Here is a 13,279-nt window from a genome sequence, read left to right as displayed (position 1 = left end):
CTGGCACAGAGTAAGCCCTATTTTTTATTAGCTAACTTTTTCTTATTAGCCAACTACCAGTAAGTACAAAATTAAGTAGCTCTAAAAAACATGTTTTAAAGAAACCTGCCAAGCCTGAGATCAAAATTACACACAGAGATATACATACACCGACAAAAGGATTTATCTCTATTTATGTGTGGTTTAATTTTCATGATATTAGATTCCACCTAATAACTGCCACATTGATGACAATTACTTTTTAAATTTCTCAAATAAATGGAAGGTTTAACTTCAATTTTAAAATAAACCAGTTATTTAACCAATTCACACACACACACACACACAATCTCAATATGTTCAAGTATTGTCTTAAACAATATTTTTAAATATGTATCAAAACAAAACATAAGCCACAAAATGGTTCAACAGAGCATTACCTTTGCATGAAATTTTCAGTTAAATTTCTAATTCATTCGTCTCTCAATATATTCTGTAGCTTTTATTAAAACAAATTATGTTAAGTTGTACCTCTTTCTTTTTCTAATTGTTAAGCTAGCAAGGGATATATAGGTAAAGACATTTAATTCTTCCAAATATTATTATAAATTCCTTAATAATTACTTTTGTAACAATATTAAAGTTAATAGAGATATTTACCAATAGCGTGTTCACAATAAACCTTTCAAGAGGAGACATAAATTCAGATTTTTATGTGGAATTTACTGAATTCTCACTACAATGCCAACCCTTTTCAACATTCAAAGCAAAGTATAATTCCACTTTTTTTCACTGGCTACCTCTTCTCACTATCTTTTTCTAGCTCCTCCTTGTGTCTCTTCCAAATACGAAGTTTCCCAAAGCTCAGAAACCAGTCATCTGCTCATCTCTAGATGTTTATTTACACTGTCACATGCAGTCCTTTAGCTTTAAGTTCCATCTGAATGCAATGACTCCTATATTTATGTCTCCAGTTGAGACCTACTGAATGGGCCTCAGCCTCTTATCTCCAATGGATTTCTTGACATCTCTACCATCTAATGAAAATCAGACATCAATAACAGCCCAAACATAACATTGGATTGCCAACCCCCTAATTTGGCTCTTTCCCTCCCCAGTGCTTATGGGGGCGAAAAAAAGCCATTCTCTAAAATGTCTTTGTCTTTTCCATGCAGCCACTTCTCTTAATTTTATGTCAATCTTTCCTTTCTTTCTACCTGTGCTGCCAACACCTGGTCCAGATCACATCCCCTTTCTCTGTCCTCCCATTCAGTCTCCTTATAACTGGTTCCAGGCTTTGCCTTACTTCCAATCTATTCTCTTCATAGCAGTCAAAGTGATCTCTTCAACACAGAAAGAATATTAGGATATTCTGTACTTAAGAATTTAAAATGACCCCTTCCCTTTATACTTCAGGTAAAATTAAAGTTCTTTCCATTTCCATCAAGGTCCTATGGGATCTGCCTTCTGCTTATCTTTCTAGCTTCACCACAACCTGCTCAGTTCTTACTCACCATACTACAAGTGCTTGACCTTTCTGTGCCTTGAACCCACCAATTTGTTTGGTTTTGCCATAGAACCTTTACTCCTGCCAGTCTCCCTCACATGGATCCCCATATTCTTGCCAGTCAACAAGTAGCTCAATGACTCTTCTTCATAAAGCTCTTCCCCAATCACTCTGTCTGAAGGTGCATTCACCCCTAAATCCGGCTCAGGCCTGTCTCTACCATATTACACTACTTAATTTTCTTCACAGCTTTTATATATAACTGAAGTTATCTCAATTTGTTGTTTGTTTTCTTGCTATCTCTCACTACTAGAAAGTCAGTTTCATAAAAGTAGGTACACTTTCTGCTTTATTTACCACTATGTCAGCACTTAAAACAGTTTTTGTCTCAGCAGGGGCTCTATAAACAATTGATGAATCAATGAGTGAATCATCTCATTTAATATCTCTTGTTATTTCCATTTTACAGACAAGGAAACTGAGGCTTTGGAAGGTAATTTTCCCCCAATTTTTCATCATTGTAAGTCTCCAATGATGAAATTAGAATGGAATCCAGGCAAGATTTCAAAGACTGACTTCTTTAAAGTACTTTAAAAGTAGCGATTATCTGAATCTGACATTTACATTAACATTTCTTCAAGTTACTTGTATCAGCTCCCTGACCTTTTCCTTTTTCTTTGGTTTATCTGTTTCCTTCATATCACCACTTCCTTTCAGTCAAAACTCTCAACTGATGTCTTATGCTTCATTTATGTTTCCTTAGCCATTGCATACCTTTTTCATACCTAAAGCATGAATAAGTAAATTCAGAAAATAAGAACATGGGTCGTTGGAAAGTAGAAATACATGGAGTTTAGTAAGCACAAGTTAAAATCTTATTTTATAAACCAGACTATCTGGAAATCTAAGTCTAAGAAGTCAAAATAGAATATGAGGCCTAAATTATCTGATTGGAATCCACATTTATCACATGAACCAAACAATGTTTTGTTTTGTTTTAGTCTCCCTAAAGTTTAGTCAACTTGTCTCTGGAATACAAAAGTGTAGGATGGGTTTACCTGGTTCATTTAATATGCTTTTTGGATGACTATAAGAAAATTATCTAGTGTCTACACTTCCTGGAATAAGATGAGAACCTTATGTGTTTTCCATGATCAAAGTATTTAACAAAGGTCAAGTTACTTCCCTTGCACTTCAAAAAAAAAAAAAAATCTAGATACTTTGGTGAATTATTTAATGTTTTTCACTTTATGTAATATCAAAAATGAGTTAGGTGGGGGAAAATCCATTCTTTCCATCATATCACTCACCTCAAGACAGACTCAGTCCTGTCCTTTGTTAGCCTCCTTTTCAGGATGATTGTAACACATCACATCAGCATTCAGGGTGAAGACAAATTAATCAAAGATGTCTTTTTGCTTTTTATAAAAGTCATGCAATCGTATGTGAATTTGATCTTGCTAAAGACACAGAAGCAGCTCAGTACACAATGGTTCATGTAAGTAGCTAAATCAGGTGAATGAACTTACACGCATATGTCACACAAACAACCTCTGAGAAACTACCAGCTCCCATTCAGTCCTGCTGTGATTTACCCATCATCACGCAGTCATGTCTTAAATTCCTGATTATTAAACTGACCACTAAGAAGATTGATTGAGCGGAAAATCTAGAATCAGGTCTATCTAGAATCAGATAGACCCCGATTAAGACCCCAGCCTTCACCCCACTCCCTACAACTCTCATTTGCTATTAGCTGGTGACCTTGGAAAATTAGAAAGACTACAAAAAAAAAAAAAAGTAAAAATTTGTTTGTGTGCCATGTATTTCTGTACGTTTTCCCTTTTCTCTCCACATAAACATTTTATTTTCAGAATAAATTACAAAACAAACAAACCAAAACAAAATAGGACTATTGTCTAGTACCTCTTCAAATCTACCAACTTTATTTATTGAATATCTAATAATAATCTATGCATCTCAGTGGCAGCACCAGAACTTCTATAATTTAAAAGTCTGCAAAGAAAATCTAGTTGTAACAGGGACCTGGAGGTAGTCTTGTAAGAATATAAGTTTTACTTAATATATTATATATAATCTTAAAATAGTGATTTTTAAATTTATAACTTATAAAACATTTATAACACCAATAATTATCTGTAGCAAAGTATATTATTACTTTGAGGAGAAAGTTTTGGGGTGTTGATGAAGATTTTGGGAGATTTAAAACACCATCTCCAAGAAGCCACTGATACTAAAAGAATACAGCTTTCATGGGATATGGTATCCTGAGCCCACAGTACATGGAAAACACTCACAAAATAGTTGTTTATCAAATGAACCAATAAGTTAATAAATTACTGAATAGATCTAGTTGTCCTAGTCAAATGAAATACTCAGAAAGTTTTTAGATCTTGAGAACTGGAAACCTGAAATTCTTATTTGCCTATTTATTCATTTCTACATTTTTCAAATTGTCTAAAATAATCAAGTTTACTTGGGAAAAAAAATCGAACATGAAATTTCATACACAGCATGTGATCAAAAGATAGAGAAAGAAAAACAATTTGTTAGCAAGGGCTCTAAGCAATTTTCTTTTTCCTTCTATTTCTTGGCATTTGCCAAATTTTCTATTATGTAGAAAATTTTACCATAAATAATTCCCATAAATAACAATAAAAGGACAGAATCAAAATTGTTTTTAAGAATCATTAAGTGCCTTCTACATACAGAGTTTAGTTAAGCTGACAGACCATTCATTCATTTTTTCAGCAAACAAGTACTGAGGACCTGCAGGCACTGGCAAATAAGCAGAGACCCAGTTATAGCCTACATGAGCTCACCAGTTGCTGCAAGAGAGCCCAGTAAAGAGAACTCCAAGAGAATTATTCAAAGAATCATCACAGCAGAAGAACACCTATGCAGGTGTGAAAGGGGCTGAAGAGCAAGGGTTATACAAGTGGGGTGTGGGCTGTCCAGAGGAGGTGCTCTTTGAAGAAAATTTTGAATAGAATTTATAATTTGCCATATTGAAAAAAGGATGTGGAGAGAAGGAAAAACAGCATGGCCAACAGCTGGAAGACCACACAAGGTCACATTTTTAGAAAAATGCAAGTTACAAAAAGAGTCACAAAGTGGTTACAGATAAAGCTAGATAAATCTGAAGAGATTCAATTAGATATGTGTGTGCAATGCTAATTGCTTTTATTTTTCCTAAATGCACAAAGTCCAATGTAGGATGATTTGACACTTTCCTCACACACCATTTTACATTGAGAAGATGTTAAATTTATCACATTGATTCTTCTTTTTACTTTTTTCTCCAATAATGAATAAGAAGTTGGTATTAAGTGTGAAAGCTAATAAGAGGAATATTATACAAATGAATGATAATTAAAACATAATAATTCTAGACTACCGAGCAGTCTTAAAAGTGTTTCTAAAGTTTCCATTGGCTAGCTAAGAAATAATCCAAAGTGTCTTAAAATTTCAAAATGAATCTAGCTCAAAGAGCTGTCAATCTCCACATTAATGTCACTCATAGAAATTTCAACACAACAAAAAATTGAGAATGGTTAATACTGCCCAATCTGTTTGACAAAAATGAAAAATTACATAAATCATATTTTTGTAGCATTGAGACACAAAACCAATTAAAAAACTAAACTAGCAGTAGCCAAACTACACACATAAAATATTTATGGCCAAAGAGAAGAATTTAAACGGTTTTGGAAAATTTAGATCTGTATTGTTTGAAAAGAATTGCATTTAGAAAAGTAATAACCACAAAGGAAAATTCCCAAAAGCATAAGCTATATTCAGTAGAATTTGACATGGGTAAAATGGAGTCATGAATCTAATAGTTATGTAAAAATTAAACGAAAGTGATGCTGCTAAATATTAGTTCAGTAAAATTAAAATTAAAATGGAAAAACTGTCAAGGATTTAACTAGGGAATATATATATATAATAATCAGGGAATTAAATTGGTCTAATGGAGTTTTTTTTCCTCCAAAATTTATCTTCGAGGAAAACTCATAAATGTTGGTATATTCTAATAAAAAAATTATATTCATAAAAGTTGAGCCAAAACATACTTGGTATCAAATCATGGGTTCAGTATATTTTCTACCCACAGGAGACACTGAAAGAGGGATGGACAAAGGTGAGTTCTGCCTTTTACAGAGATTATCCTGGTAATGGTGGGTATGGACACAGTAAGGACTGAAGGCACGTGAGACTTCGGGCTATTTTTACAATAAGAAATCCCTGGCAAAGTAGAAGGCTGTGGATTTACAAACTATTTAGACTGTAGAATCTGGAGAAGCCTGAAAAATCTCTGAAATAACGCAAAGTTAAAAGAATTCAAAGGCTTATAACGGTTTATTCCTCTACCACTTAACCTTAAACTATCCCTTTATCTCCTCACAGTGTCTCAAAGGAAGAGATATCATTTAGAATCATGTTTATGCTAAAGGGCTATGTGCTCTGATTTCATGGGCTCACATGAAAAAATTTACAACTTCTCCAAGTATCTCATAGTTTCAAAGCATTTTCACAAATGTTATCGCTTTTAATGCTTATAACACTTTATAGATGAGGAAACTGGGTCTCAAGGATGAAAATTGATTTAGCTCAAAATCATGCGATTCATAGAGTTAGATTTTCAAAATATTTCTCACTACAAATGCCATGATGTTTCCCAGCTTGGAGTGGTTTCTGTCTCCCTTTCTATTATGCTTAATATTTTTTAATCAATAAATGATTACATTTTTCATCAAGTAGATGTGTTTAAAATATAGTGGACACACTGTATTGCCATGATATTGTCGTTTTGATATTGTCTCTTAGCATCATTGTTATCTATATAGGTTTCTGTAAACTATTGTCTTAAATGCAGGACAAATTTTATTTTAATTTAAAATGCAGAGAATGTCTTCTTGTCTATCAGTGATTTCTATTAAGTTCGCTATACCAGTTGTTCATATCCTAATACATATGAGTGTGTTACCTGAGTTACCCTCAGCTTTTGCCTTCTACTCCTACATTAGCAAATCTCTATTTTGGAGGGTAGATGGTTTTCTTCCAGGTACTCACATTTGATTATTTTCTTAAATATATGAATGATGGTCATTTATACTTCAGTATCATTGCATTGTAATTACAGTTTTGTAATAAATACCCTGTATAGTAGAAACTGAAGTTTCAGTTAGGTGGCTTTTTCCTTTCAGACACTTGACTCATTTTTAGAGGAAATAAATGTTGAATCTTTATATGCTGTAGAGTTAAGCATCATATAATATATTTGTTTAAGTTTCGTCTCTACTAAAGACTCTAATAAAAACCGATAATTTTGCTGATTGTCTTTTAAGAAATGAATCAATTGAAGTTACTATGAACGGATACAGAAGATGGTTGTTGACTTCACTAATATTGACTTTATGTATATTTATTCTTGTCCTGGATGAAAGGGTAGGAAAGCTTTTGTTTCTCTATTTGTTCTTGTTTTTGTTGTGATTCCTGAACATACAATTCTCTGCTTATAGCAGTCATTCCTAGACTCTTTTAACAGAGTGATATTGAAATAGCACACTGACATACAAACAGGAATGAAGATTAAATATTTTAGGCAATAATTAGATGTTTTCTAATCTAAATATTGGTTAAAGCCATGTACACAAAATCCAGTGATTACTATAATTTTTATTCCTGTGTATTTGGATATTACATAGAAATAGACATCACATCATATTGACAAAGTCTTGCCATATTTTTTTTCTGTGCATCATACCCTAAAAAGTGCTGTCTTTATGTATGCAAAAGTCATAGCACTAACCCTTTGGTATTAGGCCACTGCTATGGGGTTGGGTGTCTAGTACTTACAAAGATATTTAGACTAGATTGAAATTAATTTTAAACTGAAGATATGTTACATTTCCACTCTAATTGTTTCCCATGTAAATAACTACATAAACCTATATGATGTCTAGAAAAAAAAAATCAAAGTTCAGCGTTAATGAAAAATTTCTCTCTCTGCACCAAGCTGACATATACACACATGGTCTGAAGATGAAATCTTGTCTTTGTGAACACTGTATATTTGCCAAGAGAATGAACCAACCTCAGTACAAATCTGTGCCCCTTACCTACTCAGATTGACATTCATCACTACACTATCTGAAAAGAAATTATTCCCAGCTCTCTACAAACTTTTGGTGTGCAAATAATGCAACACGTAGAGTGCACCATATTCCATCTGCCTTTGCAAGCAATCCCAGAGCACTAGCATCAGTGTTCTAACCAGCAGTTGCCAGGACTGGACTTGATCTGTTTGTGTTATCACTCTGCTAGATTTGTATTTCCCTCCCATTCACAACTTTTCTTCCTATGGGTATGTGTATCTGAAGAATAAAATTGGCCCTCCAAATTACATTACCTAGAATGTCCAAAGAGCAGACCAAAGAAAATTTAGGAACAACATTCTCAAACTATGAACTTTTAGGAAGTCAGGAGGATCTTTCCAGACAAGAGGTGAGATAACAAGAGTAAAGAAGGGAGCAAAGAAAAAACAAAACAAAACAAAACAAAACAAAAACAAAAAGGCAAGCCTGTAAACATCTAGATCTAAAATCAATTTATTTAATCTGGACAAAATAGTCCTGCTACCTTCATCCTCCCACTTTGCCTCTGGTTAATTTTTTTTATCTCATATTCTCCCTCTTTTTGACTTCCCTCTTTCCTTTATCACTATAATCTGCAGTTTTATTGTTTTAAAATCCATGATTTATTCAGTGCCTGGCGATAAATCAGATATGGGAACTACGTGTTTATGCCTTTTGTGTCTCCTATACCTGATTTCATGTAGGTTATAATGTCAGTAAATCCACTAATTCACATGTCATCATCATCATCAATCACCATTACAACAACAAATTGAAATGACTTGAAAAATGCCAACAAAAGGTGATAAAAAGTGTGCAATTCAGTGGAGATATTTTGTGGCAAAAGTGACATAAGAGAACGTAATAGAAGAGGTAAGATTTGCCCAGAGTCTTAAACACCTTGAGAAAGTATAGAGGGGGGTGTTAAAACTACCTCCTGTTTATTTCCTTTTAATCAATCATAGAAGAAAAAGAAAGAAAGAAGAAAAAAAAAATCCCTTCCCAGCTCCAGGCCTAGCCCCCAGATCATTAGTGGAATCAGTTTCTCTGGCAAAAAAGATTAGAATTTATACCAAAGGCAATGAGAAGAAATCAGTATCCCTTTGCTTTTTATTTTATTTTTTAATCTGCAGATTACGTTTAAAAAAAAAGGATGAGACTTCAGACTGATTAAAAAAATATTACAATTTTGCAGGTGAGAAATAATAAAGCCATGAATTAAGATGATGGCAATGCAGATGTCAAAGCAAGAAGTTATTAGAGATTATTACAAAGCAAAATTTCAGGACTTGGGGAGCATGTCAATGTCTGGATTTAGGAAAGGAAGTAAGTTCCATATTTCTGAGGGATGAATCTAGAGATGGAGGATCAGAGTGATCAACACGTAATAGGCAATGATATGTAACCAAGTGGAGAAAAAAGAACAACACAGGCCAAAGTCTGAAGTTCATGGAAACGCCAAATAGACAAACATGGATGATAGATAGATAGATAGATAGATAGATAGATAGATAGATAGATAGACAGACTAGTATATATAACCCACAAATATATAACTAGTTTATGTGTGTGCATATATATAAAGAAATATATGTTCATGTATATGAACTAAGTTCAAGCTAACTACTCTGCCCCTATACTTAGTTACACAGAACAAAAGAGAAAAAGGTAATATAGGCCCTAACCCCTCGTAGCCTTTCCTGTAACAAAGTACATTTCAAATTCTAGCAATGGTAAGGGTCACAGGCAGGCTTTTAGGAGAGAATTTTTTTTCAAATCAATAAGTAATTCTACTCACATTCCCAAATCTCTAAATTATACAGTATTTAGAACTTAAAAGGACTGCTTACCAAATTCAATTAAATAATTTTCATTGAATGTCTGTGATGTACAAGGCATAGCCCATGTTTATAACATGAGATATATATTTTTAATACAGATGGAAAAATGAAGAATTATGTCCAGGAAATGAGTCTTAACTGTTATGACTCATAACAAAACTCATCATGTACCTCACATAGCATAACCCATATACTCTCAACTGCCATGCTATGGTGTGCTAGATCTGCCTGGCATTACAACTTTATTAGAACCAGAGAACATTCACCCTCGCCTGCATTCTTAAAACCATCATTGTCCCCTAAAATTATCTAGAAATTTTAAATAAAGTTTGGTTTCCAGTTGCCATCACAAAGAGGCACAGAGTAAGAGGATTAGGAAGTCTTCAGTAAAACTGAACCCTGCCTGGATGTTGCACTGCCAAAGACTCACTTTGGCCTTGTCCATGTGTGCATTTTAGAGATTAAATAAAATATTTGAATTGTGCATAGAGTTACCATTGATGGCTTTCTACGTTTGGCTCTATTTCTCTATGCTTTAGAGCATACAGTATAAAATTTGTTCCCCAAAAGTTTATTACTTCCTGTAGGCACTAAACTAATTTTGACACGTAAAAATGAAACATAGAATCCAACTCATTTGTTGCTAAAAAAGAAAAATATATAATTTAAAGCATTGAGAATTTTCCAAATTATACATCAAATCACAAAATGTTTCTTGCAACTTGAAAGGATTATAAACAATATTTGCAGATACAAATGATTATATCTGTAAATGTTTTTCCACAAAAAAGCATATATCTCAGGGAGTCTACAAATGTCTTTTAGAAAAATGTTTGCTCTCAATATTTATGTGAGCAACTGAAAATAAACTTGATTTTTCAAAATAAATCTATGTGTATCCATTTATTTGCTATGGTATAAATTATTGAGCAAAGCTGATGTAAAGGTTTCTAGATCCCATTATATTCTTATTTCAATTACAAATTCAAAGATGTGTCTTATGGTTTAAAAAGTCCTGTAATAGTATGAGTTGAATTTTTATGCACAAAGGAAATATTTCACACTCTGATTGAAGCATATAATAGGATATTTGATCTATTTGGGAGGTTCGGAAGTTTGCCTGGAATAAAAAGCAATGGAGCTAGACCTGAAGAAAATAATAGAAGCTAAATGAGTATAGAGAGAAGAAACGTATTCTGGCTTGCAAAACGTCTCAGTATTTCTTTATGGTCATTTAAAAATGCTTTTCAACATTTCCTCAGTGGGAATTTTAAATGAAAATCTGTTCTGATTTGTAATAATATACATGATCACTTCACTGAAATTATTATTCTTTATAATTTACTTTTTATTATGATAAGCTTTAAAGGGATGGTAACTTGATAAACATTTTCTGTACTAAGACAAATGCTGCATCTATATAGATTTTTTTAAAATACATCTTTGTGATAAAAAACAAAACAGCCACAACAACAAAAAATTATCTTATGTTGTTTTTCTTTCCTCTCTCCTAGGTTACTCCAAATAGAAATTGACAGTGTAACATGCTCAAGAGATAGCTACTTCCCTGACTTTCAGAGGAAAGGAGAACGGTAAGAGTCAAAAAAAGACTTCAAAGTGAATTGTAATAAGCAAGTTGTTTTAAAATACTTTTTATATTTTTTGCAATTTCTACAAAAGTTTTATTTTCAATGTCCTTTCAGATACTACATCATAAAGAGAAATATTAAATATTCATTATTAGTTACATTATATAATCTATTGAAATGCACTCATGATTCATATTGACACCGCTCAAGAACTATCCATTGAATAGAGGATAAACGTGCAAAGATTTCAAACTTTAATAGGCATTGGAAGTCCAACTAGTTACATTTTCCTACGGAATACAGCATTTGCATGATTTTAAGAGTTTAAATATTTCTATCTCATCAAGGCTGTAATATTTACCCACCACCCAGGAAGGGCGGTGGCTCCACAAGAATTTCTAAAGCAAAAATGTATTAAAACTACTAACAAGAAACTAAAAACTTGATTTAAAATACATTCAGTGATAAAAATTGCAGAAAGTTAATATTTTACTAAATATCTCAATATAGTTTTGAACTATTATATACCCAAGTATTCAATAAAATATGTCAATTAAACTCAAAATTTGAGGAAGCAAACTTCAGGTCTGGAAAGAGGGAGTGGCTTACATACAACCAAAGCTGTCTTATGACTTTTTAAAAGACCAAATTTGTTAAAAGAATAAAAACTCACTTATTTTATCATTTAAAAAATTCTCAGGCTTTTATAAATGTATGTTATTGTCACTTCGGAGGTTAAGTAATAATGTTGCTTTTGTAATATCTTTGAACAGTTGTAAACGAAGATAGAGATAGACAATGCTTTTCTTTTAAAATTGTATTTTTTTTTGTCCCTGAACATTTATGTCTTTTTAAACAGAAACAATGTATTCTGTCACACAACAAGCCTGTGTCTCCCTGAGACAACAATCTTGACGGTTTATAGCAGGCTTCTCACTTCCAGTTACCAACACATTTAAAGTATTTTTATGTCTATTTCAAACATTCCTCCAAAAAAGAAAAAATAATTTAAAAAATATTAATATCCTTGTACTTACCTGTCACAAATACTTCTGTGTCCAGAAAGGCAAAGACAAATGCCAAAAGTTTAAGCCACAAACACATGGTCATATCTGGAAGTCAGCCGTATCCCTAAGAAACAGCATGCGTCCTTCTGAAAGGCAAAATAATTGTTATCTCTGTAGAAGTTTTTCTCTGTGAAAACGAATCAAAAATGTAAAAGTAAATAAATAGATGCATACTCTCCACTGTTGTCTTATCAGACGAGGAACAATTTCCTCCTCTGTTACCCTAAGAACAAACCACTTGCTCGCTGCATGAGCTGCTAGGTGATGATGTCAGATTCGGTTTTACTAACTTCTCCAAAAATACTGTAAGGGTCCTCTTTGCAGGAAGTCAAAAAAGTTGTTCTAAGTTAGTAGAATGGCATTGCACTTCCTTAATTCAAGTAATTACACCAAGTTAGAAAGCTTTTTAAAAGATTTTCCCATCAAGGAAGATGTTTTTAAACTATCCAAATACTGCTCCTTTACAGTATCCATTACGATTTTTTTTTTAATTAAATCCCTACAAAATAATCAATAATTTTCTTACTTAAGAGATGAGAAACAGATTCAGCATGAGTGTAACAAAATGGGGGTTGGCAAGATGATACAGTACCTGACTTAGTAGAAAGTATCAATATTTGACTTAATAAGATGGCCAAATGAATGAAAAAACTACCAGTCTGGTTATTTTTGGCACCAGTATCATTTACCTTTAGAGCATTCAAAACTCAGCAATATGACAGTTTTAGCAGTAAAACCCATTTCTTATGCAAAAGCACTTTCAGACAGCTTAACAGTTTTGCCCCAAATCTTCCACAGATATCCTTGTGAAGCTAGGAGTGGAATCAGAATGCCATTTCTACTATAGCTACAGCAAACCCTGCTTCCAAAAACTAATGTTTCTGTGGCTTAGGATGTTCTTGGTGCTACTGATGAGGGAAAGGACAGTGAAAAACAAGAGATATCTTTAACAAAAGTTAACCTGTTTCCTTTTCCTCAGCAATGCTTTTTCAACTTTTTGACAAATAAGACAACTAATTAATACACAATGCTCTTCATAATTCTGATGTTCTTAGTTAAGTCCATCTATTAGGAAAACACTTACTGGCAAAGGTATAAATTCAACAATACAATTAAATGAATTGGTGTTATTAAT

General features: G+C 32.9%; 1 protein-coding gene across 5 annotated transcripts in view; it reads right to left on the bottom strand.

Moving 5' to 3' along the window:
* PTPRC (protein tyrosine phosphatase receptor type C) overlaps window positions 1–12,361 on the bottom strand; it is a 122,264-nt gene extending 109,903 nt beyond the window's left edge. For all 5 annotated transcript variants that reach the window (XM_015120723.3, XM_015120730.3, XM_015120735.3 and 2 more), the window contains exons 1-2: window positions 12,319–12,361; window positions 12,115–12,230 (exon numbers count right to left, since the gene is read on the bottom strand). In XM_015120723.3, coding sequence (XP_014976209.2) covers window positions 12,115–12,187 — 73 coding nt within the window. In that variant the 5' untranslated portion in view covers window positions 12,188–12,230; window positions 12,319–12,361. The remainder of the gene's footprint in view (window positions 1–12,114; window positions 12,231–12,318) is intronic.
* Between the last annotated feature and the right edge of the window lie 918 nt (window positions 12,362–13,279).

Source organism: Macaca mulatta, chromosome 1 (assembly GCF_049350105.2).
Source record: "Macaca mulatta isolate MMU2019108-1 chromosome 1, T2T-MMU8v2.0, whole genome shotgun sequence".
NCBI classification, from domain to species: domain Eukaryota; kingdom Metazoa; phylum Chordata; class Mammalia; order Primates; family Cercopithecidae; genus Macaca; species Macaca mulatta.
This window is presented reverse-complemented; position numbering and strand designations above follow the sequence as displayed.